This window comes from Enhydra lutris, unplaced genomic scaffold (genome assembly GCF_002288905.1).
Source record: "Enhydra lutris kenyoni isolate GAN:26980312 unplaced genomic scaffold, ASM228890v2 scaffoldscaffold12, whole genome shotgun sequence".
NCBI lineage: Eukaryota > Metazoa > Chordata > Mammalia > Carnivora > Mustelidae > Enhydra > Enhydra lutris.
In genome coordinates, this window is record NW_019154096.1 from 40,145,982 (window position 1) to 40,167,675 (window position 21,694).

The following is a 21,694-nucleotide window of genomic DNA, read 5'->3' on the forward strand; positions in this document are numbered from 1 at the left end:
GTGTTCCTCCTTGGAAGTTACTGGAAAAGTCCTGGGGGAAAGCCAGTTCAGTGGGAGGGTACGGGCTGAGCCTGATGACAGGGGTCGAGGAGTTCAGTGGCATGTGAGGAGTTTGAGACAGAGATAGTGGAAACCCTCTCCTACAACAAAAATCAAAACTGCCTTTCTGTATAGACACCTTGTCTCAGATGCGTGGGCTTTGCAGATTCACTCGGTGAGAGCTCTGAGTGGTCAGAGTTAGGGGCTCAGGTCTCCATTCAAACAATGAAATTCTGAGAGCTAGAGCAGGGGTCACAGACCAGGATTCATGACAGGATGCAGGGTGGGCCAGAACACGGAGAGCACACGGCCAGTCCCGGATTTACAGGGGTTAAGCAAACTGCTCAGGGACCAGGACTGTGTAGTCATTTCTGGCATGAGAGGATGGCAAATAATTCAGCCCCATTGCCAGGCACACAGACGTGGGGCAAGAGGACACAGCATCCACCTCGACAGACTCCAAAGATGCGGGCCTCAGGACCAAAAAGGCAAGGGTGATCCGGCTTCAGTCTCATCCTTCGTTGGAGAGACAAACCGTCTCACTGAATGAAGTTTCCGGATCACTGGAGCAGGGCAGCATCCACCAGGAGCCCCCTCTTCATTGGAGCCCCTTCCTTGGTTTGGAAACTGTAGCAATCAAGCAGGGACAAGGTCGTGGTGAGAATCTCCCACAAGCGTCCCCAGAAGCACGCTGTAGACATCTGTGGCCCGCTCTGCCCCAGCAGGAGGCGAGGGGCTCTGAGAGGCCCAAGTTCTGGTTTCAGATCACAGCCTCTACCACGTGGCACGGAGGAGGCTCTCCCCAGGCAGCCCTGGCTGCAGACATAAAACATCTGGCCAGTCCGGAAGGCTCAGCTACACCGCCAAACACGCAGACCCATGGGTTGGGGACACTGGCCGGCAGGCACCAGCTGCCTGTGTGTGCGTACCCACAGCCTCAGGAGCAATCACACCTTCTCTCTGTTGCATTCCTGAAGCTCCAGGAACGTGAGCAAGTGTCACCTTGCAGGAGGAGAAAAGCTCAAACAGAACATCTGAGTTTCTCTGGATGGGGTAGCACCCAAGACACCAGAGTTCCGATTTTTCCCTCTCTTCCGAGAGTTCCTTTTGCTGCATAAAGACAATGCCCCGTTTTATCTACTCAAAACACTGAAACCACCGCTCCCAGTTTTCTCTGCAAACAGATAAAACGCTGAGCTGTTTCAGCCAGGGTCACAAACACGTAGATGGAGCACCGCCTTGCCACTGGGCGAGCAACAGCAAAGCTGGGCTGTGCTCTGCACAGGCGGCGGCCACTCTGCTCAGGACAGCTGTCCTCGGCCCAGAAGCCCAGCCTGTGCTACCTTATCTCCCACTTTTCCTTAACTTCCTCGTACACACCTCTCTAATTATAAATGTGGGCTCAAAGGTTTTAAAACCCAGACCAGACCGGGCCAAACAATCCTTGTCTGGAGGCTGAATCCACAGCCTTCAGATCCAAATCGAACAAAACATCTGCACTGAACCGAACCTGGGGTTAGCTTTCCAAACACCACGTGTACCTGCGCCCTCAAAACCATTCTAAAAATCTTTTACGTCCCTCAAACTTATGTGCAGCTTTGTCTTCTGCCACCAGACTTTCAAAGGCACCGATGTCATTTTTAGGCTCCGTTGCAAGCTGCCATGCAGAAAATGTCCCTCCTGCCCCAGCCCAGGCCTCCCCGAAGCAGATGGCGGGGCTGGCAGGCTGGAGGGACATTCACGCGGCAGGGAGGTGGAGGGCGGGGTGGGGGCACAGAGAGTTAGTGCCAGATCCCCCCTCCCAGAACACCAAGCCACGGCAGGGCAGGCCCAGCAGAGAGGCCCCGGACACAGGCAAGCAGCACCTGTTGCTGGGCAACCCGGAGGCCAGCTGGGATATTCGGCCTCTCTGAAACCCGGAGGCCCCAGCATGTCTCCTCGCAGTGAAGGAAGCCACTCTCCCAGACCGCTGACTCCAGAAAGTCCATGTCCGTCCTCTACTCTTCCAGGGAAAATGCAAACGCCAGGATCTCAGATCTGTGCAGCCAACCTGAGCCACAGCCCTGAGGGATTTTAACTCACTGCCGCATTTCACCAAGTGCTCTGACAATGCTGGAATTTGTGCTGCGGCCATGTGGCCCACTGAGCGGAGCCCCAGGAGACGGCCATCCCTCATCAGCTCTCCCATCCAGGAACAAAAGGGCAAAGGCCCGGCATCAGGCGCCAGGGAGTTTCATCTGTACCCCTGGCCTCACTGACACCATGGCTGGGTTAAGAAAGCAAAACACAAGGCCACTGCTGCTGGAATCACAGGGAAAGAAGGCTCTGGAAACAGCTGCTCTGTGGCATTAGACAGAGCAAGGACTCTAGCTCTTTTCTGAAGGGACCTAATTCTCTGTGTGGAGAAGGAAGCCTACATTGGGCTACGGATTTTGTGCAGAGAGCTAGGTTAAAAGTGACCCTGAGAGTCAAGAGCTACATGTGAATTACCAAGTACCATCAATTACACGCTCGTTTTAGACATGCTGATGATGCTGCCAGGCGGATTGGGACCACGTGCTGCAATCCTCCCAGATATATGGAGTCTTGTTTTTAGTACCACGGGTATTTTTTTTTTTTTAAGATTTTATTCATTTGTTTGAGGGAGAGAAAGAGAGTGTGTATGTATGTGTGTGTTTGTGTGTGTGTGTGTTAGTGTATGTGTGTGTGATCAGGAGCAGAGGCAGAGGGAGAAGCAGACTCCCTGCTGAGCCCAATACGGGGCTGTATCCCAGGACCCCGAAATCATGACCTGAGCCAAAAGCTTAACTGACTAAGCTAGCCACCCCCCATACCATTGGTTATTTCTAAATACAGTCCTCAGACCATTTGCACTGGGGAAACACCCTGGGCCCCAGTACAAATGTTTTGCTCCCTTCCTAAATGCAATAATCAGATTCTCGGTGGGGAGCCCAGAATCCGGGTCACTAACAACCCCCCAGGAGATCCTTATGCATCTGTTGATAAACAAGGCTCCCGATGTCACAGCTGCCAGCGACCTACCTTAGGGATGCCCTGGATGTCTCCATACTTCTCCCTCACCACTGGGCCTCGGTCATGGAGCAGCTCCCCGAAACATGGAGTAAATCAATTGTTTTTTTCTACTGCTTCACTCCATGGAGTAAAGTTCCTTTCATCTCCTTGATAACAAATAGGCATTCCCTGAATGAAAAGCTGGGGCAGGGGGCACCTGGGTGGCTCAGTGGGTTAAAGCCTCTGCCTTTGGCTCAGATCATGGTCTCAGGGTCCTAGGATCGAGCCCCACATCGGGCTCTCTGTCAGGGAGCCTGCTTCGCCCTCTTTCTCTGCCTGCCTCTCTGCCTACTTATGATCTCTGTCTGTCAAATAAATAAATAAATAATCTTTAAAAAAAAAAAGAAAGAAAGAAAAGAAAAGGCAGGGAATACAAGGAATCGCTACCGAATGAAAGAGCAGTCTCACAAAGAAAATATTTTATGGCAAAACAATGAATCCCAGTCTCCTATCTGGGTGACACTTCCTGGTTGCAAATAATGTTCCCAACTGTGATTACATTTTTCTAAGAGAGAAAGTGCCTCCACCCACTGCTTTTAACTGGCTATCGGAAGAGGAAGAGGTGGTTTTGGATCCAAGTGCCCCCCTCCCATGGGGCACGATCTCCTTGCAGCACATCTGTGAGCTAACTAAAGGTGAGGGGAACCCCCAAGGCACACACATCTCCCGAGATCTGTTCAGCAAGGGGATTCATCACCCATAAATGCCATGCCTTCCCTAAATGTAATCCTTCAGGATTTCCTGATCACCTTTTGACATTCAACAGTTTTTCACTGACCAAAGGCTCTGCCCAGAACTCACAAAGGACATTCTTTTATTGCTTCTGGTCATAATCCTTCCCCACTTTGTGATAATAATTCCTGTGAACTCTCCTCACTCTCAGTAAGGCAAGGTTTCTCAGCCTCGGCACTCTTGACATTTGGGGCCAGAGATTTCCTTGTTGTGGGGAGCTGACCTACACGGGCATGGCTAGGACGTTTAGCAGCACCCCTGGCCTCTACCCCGTAGAAGCCAAGACAATCGAAAGCCTACTTGTGGCAACCAAAAATATATCCATAACTGGAAAATGTACCCTGGAGAGGCCCAACCCCCTTGAACCCCAGTCTGAGTGCAGCAGAATCCCCCCTGGAGGTCTTGTGAAAACCCAGACTTCTGGGCACCACCCCTAGTGTTTCTGATCTTGTGCGTGAAGGGAGGGCCCGACACTGTGCCTTTGTATCAGGCTCCCAGGTAATGCTGCTGCTGCTGGCCTGGGACCAGCCAGAGCTCCTGCTGGGAGCACCTGGAGAGCTTTTTTTTTTTTTTTTTAAGATTTTATTTATTTATTTATTTGACAGACAGAGATCACAAGTGGGCAAAGAGGCAGGCAGAGACAGAGCGGGGGAAGCAGGCTCCCCGCTGAGCAGAGAGCCCAATGTGGGGTTCGATCCCAGGACCCTGGGATTATGACCTGAGCTGAAGGCAGAGGCTTAACCCACTGAGCCACCCAGGCACCATTTTTTTTTTTTTTAACCTGGAGAGCTTTGAACCAGTTCCAGTTCAATCAGAATGTCCAGAGATGCGGTCCAGGCATCAGTGTTTTTAAAGCTCCCCGGGGGAATCTAACATGGGTTGAAAACCACTTGCTGAAGGTTCTCAACCTATTTCTAGAATCCCAAACTCTGTAAGAAACTGGAGATAAAATTTGCCACAGTAGGGGTACATTTCATTTGTACAGTACTTGAAGATCCCTCCCTAAAATCACTTAGGAGTAGGAATTCTGGAGCTTGGGGCTTTGTCTCTACTCTTTCAAAACCCATGGGCTGATACCAACAGGGATTCCCACCTTACTCTCTTTCTCTCTCTCTCTCTCTCTCTCTCTATATATATATATATATATATATATATAGTTTTGGGGTTTTTCAAAAGAATCTACTTACTTTTTTTAGAGAGAGAGCATGAGTAGGTGAGGGGCAGAGGGAAAGGGAGAGGGACAAGCAGACTCTGAGCTGAGTCCATGCCGGGCTCGATCTCACGACCCTGAGATCAGACCTGAGCAGAAATAAAGAGTCAAGAGTCGACGCTTAACTGACTGAGCCACCCAAGGGCCCCTCCCACCCTTCTCTTGAGTAAATTAAAGATAAGAAAACAACTTAAGGGACACCTGAGTGGCTCACTCGGTTATCATGATCCTAGAGTCCTGGGTTCAAGTGCTTTATCAGGCTCCCTGCTCGGTGGGGAGTCTGCTTCTCCCTCTCCCTCTGCTCATGTTCTCTCTCTCTCTCAAATAAATTAATTAAAAAAATAAAGAAAACAACTTGATGTCATAGCACAACTAAGAAGTCAGGATCCTTTTTGTTGGTTAAAGGCAATAGGAAGTTACTCAAATAAGAGGGATGGAAGCTATCAGCAGAAGGTGGGAAGGGAAGGGACAAAAGCAGGGAAGGAATGTGTTTTGTTTCACAGAACCAACAGTTCCAGCCTAGGATACGCCCGACGAGATGTTTCACCTGAGACCCACTTGCTCGGGGTATCTCCACTAACAGCCCGCATGGGAGCCAGGTGAGCCAGGTTGAAGCTGAGGACCTCAAGTTACCTTTAGCTCATTATGCTAACATCACATCCTATGGGCAGAGTGTTCTGCCATTTTTTTAGAACGTACGAGGTACGTACTAGCGTCCTGATGTGCTAGACGTGCGCGACTCATCCAACCGTACCAATGGCAGCTCCCTGCCCCAGCTCCTAACACACTGAATAAAAGGTTCTTGTACTAATCCTGTGGGGAGACGGTGCTTTGAGAACTATCTCCCTGTCCCCTAACTTGTAACAAGAAATAAAAAGTCCTTCACTTCCAATATTGGTTGTGTTCAATTTGGTGTACCCCAAGTGGTGACCCCCTTGAGTTTGGTTACGCTTTCTTCCCATTTTATTCCTTTCTTATTCTCTAAAAGCGAGGGGCATCTCATAATAAAGAAACATGCAAGGTCTACCTTCAAAAAATGCCCAGGTCTCTTTCTTTTTCTCAAAGGATGAATCTTCAGAAGCTTTGAGGGAAATCACTGTAAGACAAAAAGAGAAATGGCACAGCGTGAAGTGTAGTAGTTTATGGACCCGGCCCACACTGTGATCCAAAATAATACCATATGGTGTGAGCGGCCCTGACATTTACAAAGCAATTTTCCCATTTGCAGAACCACATTTAATTATCACAACTCACACATGAGGGAGAGGTACAATGCCTGACACACCACACTGGAGGCTCCAGCAGGGGGAAAGTAGGTTGTCTTTGTTTAAAAGCCAATAAATAACAAAGCTGGGACTGAACCCAGTAGAAGTCCCACTTGCCCCACATACTTGTCAACTACAAAGTTCCCCAGTGGGAATTCTAAGGACCAAAATATTTATTTGACCATATTAGTGGACATCTTTCTAAGTATGGTGCACTTGCTGAGTACTCCTAGACAGAGGAGCCTGAAGTCATCTGATGGCCCAGGGTCTGGGCTCTGAGCACCACTCTGCGCCAGACAGTCACGCACAGCAGAAGGCATCTGATTTTGAGATTATTTTGTTCACTTTTAGTCATAGTTGATCACTGAACTTACTGAGCCTGTTCCCAACAGTCAGGAAACAGAACTGAGCTATACAGTGTAAAACTTTGAATATTCCACAAAAGAGGCTAGAAGCACGGAAAGGTTCCATGCATAAGGGTAATTTAATCGTGGGTAAAAAAATTAAGCTGACCAAAAAAAGCAAAATGTGATGGAATGAGATCACTGTCCGATAGAACTTTCCAGGATGAAGGAAATGGCCGCCCGTGGCTAATTGAGAATGTGCAGTGTGGCTGGTCCACATGGGCCTGAGGAATTGAATTTTTAATTTTATTTTAATTAAAATAAAAAGGCCTGTGGCTACCACACTAGAGAGTTCTAGAGAAGAAGATCTAGCACCTGAATAGAAAGACAAAGGAGGTTGGAATGGAGATTGAATCAGAGAGGTAAGGCCTATGGCAGAGATCGTCTGAAACTCTATTTACTGTCCCTCCCAAAAACTTTTGTATTATATTGTCATGAATTTCAATCTGAATTTTCATCTTTTTACTTCTCTAGGCCTTATACTGGGTATTTCTTATTGACCCATCTTGCAGATCGCCAGTCTTCCCATGTGATAAAATCATCTATTAATTCATTTTTATATTTAATTAATTTATTCATGTTTATAAATCCCAGCTCCCGACAAATTTCTCCAGCTTGTCACCTAATTTTGCAACCATATTAATCACATTACTTTAATGCATGTGCCTGATAACTTTCATATCTGCATCACCCGTAGACCTGCTTCCGTTATCTACCTTTGCTTTTGATCATGTCCCTTGCTGTATCTTAGCACTCTCTTTTAGTTGAATGCCAGACATTTTATATAGAAAACTTTAGAAAACTAAGCAAGATTTTATCTTCCGGGGTCTCTGGCAGGCTCAGAGGGTAGAGTGTGCAACTCTTGATCTCAGGGTTGTGAGTTCAAGCCCCACATTGGGTGTAAAGCTTACTTAAAAATAAGATCTTAGACATTTTTTACTTAAAAATAAAATCTTAAACACTTTTTAAAAATTTTCCTGGTAATTGGTAAAATTAGAGAGAACATCTAATCCAATCAGGATTTTAACTGCCTAGAGTCTGGGTTTCAGTTTTATATAGTCTAGACTATCTCTGGCTTGCCCTTACTTAAGGGATCCTCAGTGAGAAGCCTAGAGTATCAACCAGGGCCCTTCCAATTGTTAAAACTGCCAAAAGTTCTGCTTGCCTCTCAGGCATCCTGACTGACACTTTCTGCATAGCTTCTCTTAACTGCTTAAGTATGACGGAATTTCTCAAAGAGTTAAGTGTCTCCAACAATTGGGGTCACCAACTACTCTTCCCTATGCTCTATTTAGATAGTCCTTCAGAGACAAATTAGGATAGCTGAAATATATATATTTGTGCAATACAAATGTATTTATGATAAATAAGTGTGTAATTGGTACAACTGAAATCTACATTTCTTTTTTTCTACTTTCTAATTGCTCTCAGAAGGCAGACTTTGATCTGCTATAAGCCAGTCTGCCACTACTGAAGAACTCTCCCATTAGAACCTAAATTCCTTAAAATGTATCTTCTATCTCTATATCCCCATCACTTGGTAGACTGCCTGGCAGCTAGTTAGCGCCTAGTAAATAAATGGATAATCCATTTCTTTCTGAGTCCACAAAGTAAGCAGTCTGGCCCTCCAGGAATGAATTCTTGGTCTTGTATATAATATTCAATAAGTCACATAATTTGCCCATCATCATCCTGCTTAATTTCCCCATCCACAGCTGACTGCCAGTGCAATCAATCAGATTCTTCCTTCAAGAATTTAAACTAAGAAACATAGTATATAATGGTTGTTGTGGGCCCTGGGGTTGAAGGAGCCTGTGGACTTCTGGGTGGCAGCCATGTTGGAAACACAGGCAAGTGGAACGGAGCAGGGGCAGAACCCGCAAGGGGACACGAAGTGAGAGGACTCAGTGGGGCTGAGGGCTTGATCTTGCTGGAGCTCTAGGCCCCAAGAAGGCTGATGTAATGTGGCTGCTATCCTTGCATTTTATGAGCTCCATATCCTTAAATCTATCCCTGCCTTTCTTCTGAATTAGCTTGAAAGGGCTTTCATCACTTCAACAAATTGAGCAGAGGCTAGGAGAACCATAAAGAGACAAAAGGAAGGAGAAAGGAAAGAGAGATTATCTCCAATGACCTGAGTTTTCAGGAGATCCAGCATGCCCATAATCATCCAGAGCCTCGCCACTCCAAATGTGACCCACAGCCAAGCAGTGCAGTGTCACTTGGGGACTTGTCAGAAGTGCCAAATCCCAGGGTCCCCAAGCCCGACCTACTGGACCAGAATCTGCTTTTAAACCAGATACCCTGGGGGCGCCTGGGTGGCTCAGTGGGTTAAGCCGCTGCCTTCAGCTCAGGTCATGATCCCAGGTCCTGGGTTCGAGCCCCACATCGGGCTTTCTGCTCAGCAGGGAGCCTGCTTCCTCCTCTCTCTCTGCCTGCCTCTCTGCTTACTTGTGATTTCTCTCTGTCAAATAAATAAATAAAATCTTTAAAAACAAACAAACAAACAAACAAAAAAAAACAGATACCCTGGATCAATCATATGAACTTTAAAGTTTGAGATGCACTAATAAACCTCGGGTTAAAAAACAAACAAAAAACCAAAACAAAACAAGTTGCCATTTACTGGTTGTGTAACCTTGGGCAAGTTGCTTGATTTCCCAGCACCTTAGTTTCACAAATAGGGATGAAAAATGCCTGCTCCTAAAAGACATGTGAGTCAAACGCGTTAATAATATGTGAAGTGCTTAGAACAGGGCCCAAGACAGAGTGAGCCATTTTTATCCCAACAGTGTTAGCTCCATTAGAAAAGGGATTTTTGTCTGTTTTTTTCCCAGCTCTAATTCCTGCACCTGCTTCCAGCACCATCCTTTGTTGTTAGTCCTTTGTTTCACTGTGTGAATCTTCAGTCGTCCAAATGGTCCCCAAGAAAAGGTTCCTTGTCCTTGTCGCTAAATGCCTACAGCTCAAAAGGGCTGCTACTGTCCTAGCAAAGGCAGGCATCTTCGGACAACTTTTTCTTCATTTTTCTTTTTCTTTTTCTTTTTTTTCCACAGAAATTATGGGTCCTTGCTGTAGTCAATAACAATAGCTTTGCCTTACTTAGGATACAAGATAACAAGGTCTGCCTAACCAATTTACAGAGACCTGCACTGAAAAAGCCAACAAACTGGGATTCTAAACTAACAGGGCTCTAAGCAATGAATTAATGCATGTTCCTCATTTCCCTGCAGTGCAACTGTTTTATGGGAAAATGCAGCAAATCTGTTTGCATATGATTAACAACACGGGTCATAACTTTATCTGTTCCATAGACTCCTTCAGAGCTTCAGAAATTTGTCCAAGGTTTTGCCATAATGATCTTGTTTCAGCTGCTAATCCCCTGCTATCTCAAAGTGAATTTGATACATTGTCAAACCTTGTGTCTGAGCCCAGACACTGTAAGGAAACACAGTGCAGGATGGGTGGGTGAAGGGCTTTGCAGTGGACAAGAATTGGGTCTGCGACTTGAGCAGTGCACCTCCTTCAAGGCACGGCTGCAGAGAGCGGGCACAGATTTAGAGAAGCGAGCCTGGAGACACTGAGTGGAAGAGGCCACAGCAGGGTAGATACGGAGGAGGATAAAATGCTTCAAGGAAACATTCTGCTTCACCAAGGAAGGAGTGGCAAATTTTCCAACCACAGGTTATTCACCCTGATCAAAGACTTTTAGAAATAAAACGGCAGTTTCTTGATCATCCAACATTTGTAATGGCTTCGGATGACTTAAGCCATCAGAAGGCTGCAGCCTTTTAAGCAAGATTCCATAAATCTATCACTTTCAACTGCATTTGCCTCACCTGGTGATCCCGGCTAGACTCCCAGACAACTGGGAAGAAGGCACCAAGCACGGTTTCATACCCAAAGTGCTGGCTTTTTCTAAGTATCAATCAGCTCAGGGGAGCTGAACGTCCTCACACATCCTGATAGCTACCTAAGATTGGGGGAGTTCCCAGCGCAATCCCTCCAAGATTAGGAATTCACATGCATTCAATCAGCCTTTTAACCAATGGGTTGTCTTATAGGGTCATGAAAGGGAATGGGGGGGTGGGGGGGCTCATCCTCTGTGCTGGGATTCTGAGGTCTGGAGGAGGAATAGCACTTCTGTCCCTTCCCAGAACGGAGCATGTTACTTGAGTATCCCTGCCTGGCCCTCTCTCTCCTCCTACATCCACTCACCCTCCTACTCCCCCAGGCAAGGGGGCTGGGGAGGAGTCCCTGATCCAGGCGAGCTTCTGATACACAGCCCCTCTCTGGGTGGAGGAATGCGGTCAAGCCCCTGCTGAAGGCAGTCTCCGTCTTGTACACGTTCTGAGACTGTGCTCTCAGCGAACAGCTGACGAGGGGATGGGCAGTGTGCACCCCCTCGGGAAGGTCTCATTACCCCGGCTGCTGGGAGTGATGCCAACCCTGCTTCCCTGGGAGCTCTGTCTGTGGCCACTCAGCTGCATGCTCCTCTTTCATCCTACCTGCAAGGACCACCTCCAGTCATGAAGTGGGGAGCCCCGGGCCACCCTGCTGGGCCTGGGAGAGGCTCCCGAGGAGCAGTGCAACTGATCAGGAAAGCAAAAGGAAGTCCAATTAGACCTTAGCACCAGACTACTTTTCTTAGGATAGCTTTATCCAGAATAAAGTGGGCATTTTTATCTCTGTCTGACTTGGGCTCATTTTTCGATCGGTTTGGGCTCACAGTAGAGAAAACAAGAGCACTCAAAGCTAGGTCATCCACTGACCTACTGACTGCTTTATAATTTCTAGGGACCCCAGTGCCCAGTGGGCAGAGCCTGTGTGACCTCCCTGTGAAGTGCCGGCCAGGATGACGGAGCTGCAGACTGTCTGGGGGCCTCTAGCCAAGACAGCAGAAATCAGATGAATCTCAAAAGGAGCAAGTTGTGAGATCCACCTTATCTTGGCCACTCCAGGAAGAACTGGCTGGAAGTGGCCGCCGGATCAAACAGTCTGGAAGAATGCAGCCCAGAGGCACCCCGACAAACTGATCCTATCAGCCTCCTGTCTGGAAAAAGCAGGTTGGAAAGAAAGAATCTTAGTCAAGCCCCCTGCGATGAGACCCGTGGGGAAACCATCACTCAAAGAAGTGTGAAAACTGAGAGCCTTGATTGCTAACTTGGACAGAATGTCCTGCCAACTCCCCTGTGGAGGACGGTTTCACAGGCTGTAGCAGACTGTGTCCCTGAGCCCCTGAGACAATGCCCTCCCGACTGAGGGGCTCCCATTCCCCTCCTGGTCTTCTTTTCACAGATCATACTGACACCCTTCTCTGGACCTGCGCTGACCCCATCATCCATAGAACAGGTGGCTGACAATTTTTAGGGGCCTTGGAAAGGCTCCTTTTCTTCCAAAACTCTTTCTCATCTGCTCTCCCTGTGTCCCCAGTTCCTTTAACAAAAGATCCTACAATTAAAGCAGCTTAAATTGGAACCATGGGTTATAGCCAAAGGAAGGTGCACAGCACGTTTCTGATAAGGAAGGCCTTCTGGAATGCAGATATTGATGGAGAGGAGTGTAGAAGAGTCCCTGGCTCAGCCAGAGGTCTGAGAAGGCTGCAGGGATACGGCACAGGCCAGCCTGAGTTCAAGAGACATACCTTCGCCTTTGTAGTCCCACTGTTCTTCAGGCTGGGCTTAAGTATCCTCTCAGATTACATACACAGATTTTAATCATAGAGAATGTTACCTTTATTTAGTGCCCAAAGACCAAGATTTCTAAAACTTTGGTGTGTAGGGGAATTCACTGGGACTCTTGCTAAAATGAACATTCCCAGGCATCACCCCTGATCTTCTGATGAGAAATTTGGGGCAGGCTTAGGAATGTGCACAACTGGGGAGCACGTCATTCAGGAAAGTCTGAGGCTCGAGGTCTCGGGATTCCGCTTAGAGAAGCCCTGCCTCGCACGCTCTGAGTAGAGAGGTGAGCACAGAGTCCAAGGAGACGTGGGAGAGGGGATTCAAGTCACCAGGAGCCAGACCCGGGGCCTCCATCGCTCATCCAGTCCAGGGCAGGGTCTGGAGCTCGAAACTCAAATAATGCCTCTCTCCCTTTCATCTAGGAAAAAGAAAAGTAACAGCAAAGCCTAAGGAGTAAGCCTATCACATGAGTGTTGTTTACAAAAAACTCCAAACAGGCCCCTTTAAATGGCATGTCTTAGGACAAAAGAACACAGTTTTCAAGGAAGTTACTTTCTAAAGAACAGACCATCTGTAACGACTGATGTGTCTCCCCAAATGGCTGACTCAAACTTGGAAACTGGAGAGAATGTGAGCGAGGGACACCGTGCTCCAACGGTGACCTGGTAGTTCATGCTCTCCCTCCCTGCACACCGTGTTGCCTTAGAAAGCATCACTGTGCCCCACGCCTTCATCTTGTTACCCACCACCCCCAGCTGATGGGAAGGTGACTGCTGGACTGTACCTGTCTTCCTCACTTCTCAGAATCCTTCTGGGCCCACTGTAAGTCACGGTTACTTTGAACGAACAAATGAATGGAATGAGCATGAGCACTGGTATCAGTGGGTCAAGACCTCCCGAAAGGAACTTGGTCCTGGGATGATGACACTGTTACATTCTGGAAGGCTAGGAAGAGAGGCCAGGGAGTGACCCATCCTACCTAGTCACCTCCCTTCGTCTGGAAGCCCTGCCCCCAAAGCAGTGGGAATGCACCAGTACACCGGGCCATTAAGCCTGACTTCTCTGCAAAGTTTGGACCCAGGAGTTACGTACTGCGTGTCTGCTGTGATTAATCCTATGGCCTCTAAGTTCTTAGTTCATTACAGAATGGAGGCAGAAAGACCCAAGATCTTAAGCAGAAGGCAATTCTTAAGCTCACTGAAACTGAAAGGAGAGGGACAGCCACTGAAAACCCTGGTCCCTGGCATGTAGATCTCGCTGACTGGCACCCAAGGGCTGCAGGAATCCACACAGCAGACACTGCCTTGCCTCAGTCTCCTTAAGCAGCATCTTGCACAGATCAATAAGACGGAAAATCAGAGGAGACCAGAAGAGGTTGGTGATATGAAATACACACAAAGAAAGATCCTTAGGAGCACCTGGGTGGCTCAATAGGTTAAAGCCTCTGCCTTTGGCTCAGGTCATGATCCCAGGGTCCTGGGATCGAGCCCCCGCATTGGGCTCTCTGCTCAGCAGGGAGCCAGCTTACCCCTCCCCTCTCTCTCTGCCTGCCTTTCTGCCTACTTGTGATCTCTGTCAAATAAATAAATAAAATCTAAAAAAAAAAAAAGAAAGAAAGATCCTTAAAGAAAATAAAGAGGCGGCGAATTCAAATTCAGCAAATTTTGCTGCAAATTCAAAAATGCATACACTCAGTTCACGGTCCCTTCTTATTCAACGAGGGACGGTTTCCCAAGGAAAAAAACTGTTAAAAATGTAGCTGTGTCGCCACGATTTATAACTGGATCAGCGTTTCAGGGAAGGCAGGGGCAGCCCCAGGGACACACAGAGACTTTCTCTGTCTCTGACCTTCGGAAGTTCGCCTATTGCTTCATTTCCCCCTTGTGTCTCCAAGATTCAGGCCAAAGGCAGTCTCTCTTGGGGCTCCGACAAAGCCATGCATGCGAGTAAGACCTCGGAGTGACCTACAGGGAGCAGCTGATGAGAAACAGAAAAGTTCCGGTTACGTCTATTTCAAGCCACACTTTTCTTTCGCGTCCACTGTAAGACAAATTCTAAAACACAACGGAAAGCAAAAGAGCAAACAAGCCAACAAACGAAGACCCGGATTAAATAGACTTCCCATTATGACAAGGCAGTTGGAAAAGAAGGTCGCCTTGGGAGATGGAATCTGCTACGGAATACAAAGGCCCAGTGTATGACCCCAAAAGCCATTAGGAAACGCTGAAATGTAGGGCTTGGGAATTGGTGCTCCAGATACAAGGCCAGGTCTACCACCTTCCTTCCACCTTCCACTCCTTGTTGCCGTTCGTTAAAATGGCATTTTAACCAAAGAGCCTGGGTCACTCATTCTTTCTTTCTTCCCCACCCTCCCCCCACCCCCACCCCCCGCCAAAATACAATCACTTAGCCCTTCTATGTACCATGCCCTGTGTCAGGTATGAAGATGCATTTCAGAAGAATCTGGCAGGGTCCCCGGAATCGAAGTTATCCCTAGCTAGGTCCACCATGTCAACCTCGGCTCTTACCACGACCCCTCGCCCCCCCCCCCCCCCCCCCCCCCCGCCGTCTGGCCCTCACCAACCACAGACATGCAGCCAGCTCTAGCAAGTCGTCTGCATACTCCTCTTCCCTCTTGTCTACCTTTGCTCAGCCTGTTTTGTCTCTTGACATGGCATGGACCACAGCTGTCCTGGCTCCCCTCACCCTGTGGTGCAGTAGAATCCTACAACCTCCAAGTGACCTCCTCATTTCCCCTGAGAATATATCCTTGTCTCTCCTTTACTCCCATGCCAGTGTCACCCTTGTCTATGGCCTGTTCACACTTTTTCTTAGCTATCTCCATAACATCTCTCAGATCCATGCTCTTATCTACATGTTCCTCCTCGAGATGGCGAGGCTGGGGCCCAGAGAAGGGGATTAGACCTCCCCACCCATCCCTCTCTTTAAGGTAGACACAGCGATAAGGGGCTCATAACCCGGAGCTTACTATGTGTGTGTTCAGTTTGATTTCAGTCTCTTAAATTCTTCCAAGACCATGGCAGTCGGAGTGAGGGTAGGCACACTGAAGAATTGTTTCAAGCGTAGTTTAAATTACATTCCTGTTGTCAATTTGTCCCCTTTGAGGATCTGGACCTGTTGACACTTTCAACATCTTGATATGTGCTTGCTTAATTAAGCAGTAGCACTAAATGTTTAGTAAATCTCACTCTTAATTATCTGCTCCGTGTCTCCAGTGAAAAAGGAATTATTTAATTTCTTCCCCTGAAACTTGAAATACGGGTTCCCTGTGGTAGTACTTTCAGATCCAATTATTAAATTCCCTCTAACATTTTGGGGTTAACTAGTCAAATAAGAAATTGTAATTTCATCTTTGCCCCCTAATACTTTTAGGGTAACAGAATTTTCCATTTGCTTTGTTCACTCCGTATATTTAAAGCTTATTTATATAATCTTGAGTCAAATAGCCATTTGGCTTATTAAAATATGTTATTTGGGGTCAGACTGAGATACTGATTAAATTGCAGGAGACAGCCTTTGCAAATTGCTTCTATTATTAGCGTTTTCACTGTTAATGAAGACATCTCCATCTGAAAGTAGGCAGATTCATTTTGGTTCAGAGTATCAGTCTGCCTCTGAGTCTGTGGGTGGCAGGACTGGGCTGAAAAGCCATCAAGGATAACTTTTTATGAGGTCTGGGGAATTAAATTTGCTGTCCCTTAAGACCTCACTGGGCAGCTTCATCTCCCCATCGGGTAGTACCCCAAACTTCTACTCATACTCTTTCATTTCCATTCTGATCTGTTGTTTCCATCTGATCAGTTGTTTGGCCAACTGCAACGTTTTTAAATCACAGTGCTGGGTACAAGGCACTCAGGACTCCACCTCCCTGCTATCCCTGGGGTCGGGCAGGACCTTACCTTGTTCTTCACTTCATTGTGTCTCACCCGCACTGAGGCCCATATCTGCATCTCACCTGCTCATGATGAATGAGCAAGAAGATGTTACCTACACATGACTGTCATTGGAGCAGAAGACACAAGGCTCACGGGGCCCCTGGGGATCGAGGTGACTGCAGCTGGTCCTCACCTAGACACTGTGCTTCTCTGAATGTCCCACAGACTGACCTTCTGGGGCTCGGGGCAGAAAGCTGCTGTACTTTCTCTCTCCAGTGCTACCTTCTACTAAGAATATTCTGCTTTGTCTAGACAGCCAGATGGGCTAGTCTGGAGGTGTTTGAATCAACACCAACCCAAACTAGCTCCTTCTGTTGCCCCAAATATTGGCTCCATCCCTACCCCTGCCTTTAGACATTCTCCCTCTTCCCCACCCCCCATGGTTTCAGCTGTCTGACTCAGAAATCAGTTCTCACTAGCTGGATCAGATAGGGACTTCAGCTCCTCACGCCTGTGTACTTACCTGACAGGGTGGCCTCCAGCCATCTTATTCTCAAACCTAAATGCCTCCTATGGACCAGCTGTGGGCACCACCCTGCTCATACTACTGAGATAGACCTCTGTGTGCCATCCCCAAGCTCTCTTTCTTGCCCACACCCAGTCGATTACTAAAGACTTCCCATCTGTCCTCTCCACGTCCCTCCATTCCTCCTGTCAAATGTCGTCCTCTATCATTCCAAGCCTGGGCAGCTACAAAAGGCTGCCTCCTCATCCTCTAGTCTGGTTCCCCAAATCCATGCCCTGACCAGCCAACACAGGGATCTGTCAGAAGGTTCTAATACTTTCTGGGGTTTTCCAAGGGCTAAAGCAGAGATTCCCCCAAACTGCCTGATGATCGAATCACCTAAACTTCATGTTAAATATTCAAATCCCATCCCAGGCCTAGTAGACTGGAATCCCCGGAGGGCAGATGCTTGGGAATCTTGGGATTGTTACCAGTAGCCCCGGTGATTCTTATCATTTAGAGGAGATTGAGAAGAACAGCCTACAAAATCAAGTGTAAATTCCTTAATATTCAGGACAAGCCCTTCCACCTTCAGCCCTGCCTGACTTCCCCAGTTATCCACGGCCGCCTCGCCCCAGCTCAGACTCCAGACCCACAGTGATAGCAGGCCCACACGCTGAGATGCTGCCTCCTCCCATTTACCGCTGCAGAAACGGCCCTGTCTTCTCCCCCATCCTTGGGGGCGCTCCCGTGTGTTGAATGAATGCCCCGTGCATACCGTGTTCATTGCACATACGTTACCCTCTAACATCCTGTTTGTGTATCAGCCACCCCTACAGACAGATCTACCCAGATATACCCATATGTCCCAAGTTTCCAGCAGGGCAGGGACTCAATAAAATGCCCACTGAGTGAAGGGATAAAGGAGCCCACCCAGCGCCGCTGAGCACCGCAGCCCACGCGTGATTCCCCGAGGCAGTGTTTTCACTGAGCCCAGCAAAGCTTCTTCCGCTGAACGGATCGCATCTCTGGAGGCCGCCGCTCATGTCCTCATCACACTCGTCCCTCTTCTCTAGTTTGAGTCAATCTTTCTGGAAATGAGGTTCCCCAAACGGACTGTTGGAGTCCCCATTAGTCTCACCAGCGCAGCGCACACAACACAGCCGCCTTCCTTTGCGGGGACACCGAGCCAGTCTGCACATGGACGGAAATCACGGCGGTGTCAGCCCTGCAGCGTGGCCCTGCAGACACGGGGCTCATTCGCGGCCCCTGTCACCAAGGTCCTATCGCAGAGACAGCCTCTCGGCTTCTCGTGGACCATCCCACCGTGCCTGGGCTGTGCTTTCCCTGCGTGCTGTTATTTCCCGCCTGTATTTCTGACCTCTCCGGATTCGTTTTTATTATGTTTTTACTCCTTGCTGACATGAAAAACATTTCCCAATTTTGCAATTTCTGTGAAGTTCATTAGGGTGCCGTGTGCGCCTTTTTCAATGTCGTTGATTAAACAATTAAATGAAATCAGACCTAACATTGGCCCTCCTGATTTCCAGATATTGGCTTCTCCAAAGGGTTCCAGTTCCCTGTGTCACTTAGGACTTTTTGATCCGTTTTCTCTGCCCGCAGGTCTTCGTCCATAACATTCCTTACCTTTCCTTCTACCTCCGTGTAATAAAATCAACACCGTCAGGTTCATCTGATAGGACAACTTCTCCGAAATAAACTGAGCATGGCTCCTTGGTCCTCTAGAGGGTCACACATTTTCAGTTTTCATTATTTATCATTTCATTTTGTGCCACTCAGCACCCAACCCTACAGTCAGAAGCCCTCCCTCCCACGATCTCACACAGACATGATTTGTAGATAAGCCCCGATTTGTCAATTCCCTATTCTTCAAAATCCGCACTTCTCCGTCACGTTTTACTGACATGCACAGTTAAAACATAAAATGGCAAGTCATGCTTTGCCTCAAATTCATACAACTTATATTTCTTAGCCACACATTTTCAGCGATGTCTCCGGGGGAAATTGCCATAACAAATCCTTATGTTAGTGCAGATTTTTTCCCAATAACTTGCTATTTATTTTTTTTTTTCATACACATGCTCAAGGACTCACCCCAAATTGGGGGAAACTCAAAAAAATAGAGAGCAAAGTAAACAATACCGCAGGTATTGGGATGCGCTGGTTTGGTTTGGTCTTGGGCTTTTTGTTCCTTTTATTACTTGGCATGACATTTATAAAGCATTTTATAAGCACATGGATAGCGAGCCGGACTTTGTAAGGAGCCACCATGTCAGGGACACAGCAGGGATGTGACAGGTTGTGGTTTATGTACAATTCCCTGAACACCTCTTGTAAGTGCATCCCTCCTCCCCTTCAGCAAATTAGATCAAAGCATAAGTGATAAAGACTGATGTAGGATCACACCCTTGACTCCACTATAACACATATAAACAATTTAAAGACGCTAGACTTCAATCAGCATTCATGAAAATTTAGTTGTGGTGTCACCATGATATCCAGGAGTTTTACGTATTCAACAAGCTGGCAAGTGAGCTTTCCCAGTAATGACCTTCCCAACTGGTAGGCCCACTAGCCATATTTTCATCCCTTTCCTCCTCAGAGGACAGCAACATGTGACCTTTTGTATGTGGTGATCACTCCCAGGTCAGAAAGAACTCCAACTAAAGAAAAGTCTGATGTCCTGGAGAACGCTAGAGGCTTTGAGACAGGAATTCTGAGGCACCTGCCTAGAAAAGCATATGATGGGATGAAGTTGCCCTAGGCCCTAATCTCCTTACAACTGAGGTGTTTCAAAATGAAAAGCTCGGGGCGCCTGGGTGGCTCAGTGGTTAAATCCTCTGCCTTCAGCTCAGGTCATGATCTCAGGGTCCTGGGATCGAGCCCCGCATCGGGCTCTCTGCTCAGTGGGGAGCCTGCTTCCTCCACTCTCTCTCTGCCTGCCTCTCTGCCTACTTGTGATCTCTGTCTGTCAAATAAATAAATAAAATCTTTAAAAAAAAAAACAGAAAAAACAAAACAAACAAAAAAAAAAAACGAAAAGCTCTTTGAATATCCACCTGCTGGTTTGTTCATCTCTTCTCTGAGGCACGACTTTTACAGACCAGAAACTTGCAGAAAACCTCAGCCTCCTCCGATAATCTCTTTCTCTGACCTACCTTGAAGGTGCTGCATTGAATCGGGAAGCCAGAAGCCACAAACTTGAAACAACGTCCAGGTTGCAACTTACAACAAGTTTGCTCCTACAAACACCAGACCAGACCAATCAGAGCCACAGTGGACCCCAGCCATGACCTTTCGACTTTGTCCTCTTGTTATAATGCTAAAAATCATGGCCAGGGATAGAGACTTGACATGCAAATAAAATGTTGTCACCTGCACCTACGCACGCAAGTCCCTGTATTTCCCTACCTTTACGTGTGACATATATACATGACGTCACTCCTTTCCTGCCTCAACTCCTTCAAACACTTGCCCAGCCCTTGCTCGGGGAGGAGTCTGGTATCCCTTTCACTAAGGCTGTCTCCCTCATGCCCAGGCCTGAGCTTGCAGTAAAGGTTATCCACATCACCCTTGGCCTGTGTCTGTTTCTACCTGGGAGGGTCAGAGAATCCTAAAGTCAGTAACACCTTGGCTAAAAAAAAAAAAAAAAAAAAAAAAGAGAGTAGGAAAGTTGGTTTTCAAAACTTTAGGCTATCTCTGACAAGTTTCTAGGATGGATTTTTTTATTATTATTATTATTAAGACTAATTTTTTTAGGGGCGCCTGGGTGGCTCAGTGGGTTGGGCCCCTGCCTTCCGCTCAGGTCGTGATCCCGGAGTCCTGGGATTAAGCCCCGCGTCAGGCTCTCTGCTCGGTGGGGGGCCTGCTTCCCCCTCTCTCTGCCTCTGCCTGCCACTCTGCCTACTTGCGATCTCTCTCTGTCAAATAAATGAATAAAATCTTAAGAAAAAAAAAAAGACTAATTTTTTTAGAGCAGTTTTAGGTTCAGAGCAAGATTGAGGGGAGGATACAGAGATCTCCCATACCTCCAGCCCCTACATACGCACAGCCTCCCCCACTGTGAACACCCCACCAGAGGGATGCATTCGGTACAACAGATGAAACTACAATGACGTCATAATGACCCAGAGTACATCATTTACTTTAGTGTTCACTCTTGGTGTGGTACGTTCTACAGGTTTAGACAAATTAATAATGACACGTGTCCACCATTATCGTATCATACAGAATGTTTTCATTGCTGCAAAAGTTCTCTGTGTTCCATCTGTTCATCCCTCCCTCCCCCAAACCTCTGGCAACCACGGATCTTTGTACTGTCTCCATAGTTTTGCCTTTTCCAGAACGACATATGGTTGGAATCACACAGTACGCAGCTTTTCAGACTGGCTTCATTCACTGCACAGAAAGCATTTCAGGTCCCTCCATGTCTTCATGGCTCGATAGCTCATTTCTTTAGAATGGATTTTTTAAAGTGTTTTAAGAAATTTAAAAAGGAAATGGTAGATTACTAAGAGCCATTGGCAGGTCAATCCCAATTGCTTTTCTGATAGGTTTACTAGCGGGGATCATGAAAAAGTCACAGATACCTCAAAGCTGGTTTTTCAGTAGAGAACTGACCGTCCCTAACAGTGGCCATGTGAGCTATATGGGAAAATATGGTCAAGATAAAAGCCCAAATGGTAAAATTAAAACTCCTAGCGCTGTTAACAAAAAGAGTACAGGTAGATGACTCACTTCCCCCAAAGTCCTGGTCAATGCAATAAGGTTAGCTAAAACAGTGACATATCAATTTGCAGACATTCTTGAGAAGCAACTGAAAAAGCCTATATTCAAATAAAATAAGTCACTATGTTGCCAAATGCA

General features: G+C 47.3%; 1 protein-coding gene across 1 annotated transcript in view; it reads right to left on the reverse strand.

Moving 5' to 3' along the window:
- The window catches only part of LOC111145189 (V-set and transmembrane domain containing 4), a 93,812-nt gene that overhangs the window by 58,754 nt on the left and 13,364 nt on the right, over nt 1–21,694 (reverse strand). Inside the window, exon 3 of the mRNA XM_022499909.1 lies at nt 6,081–6,149. Coding sequence (XP_022355617.1) covers nt 6,081–6,149 — 69 coding nt within the window. The remainder of the gene's footprint in view (nt 1–6,080; nt 6,150–21,694) is intronic.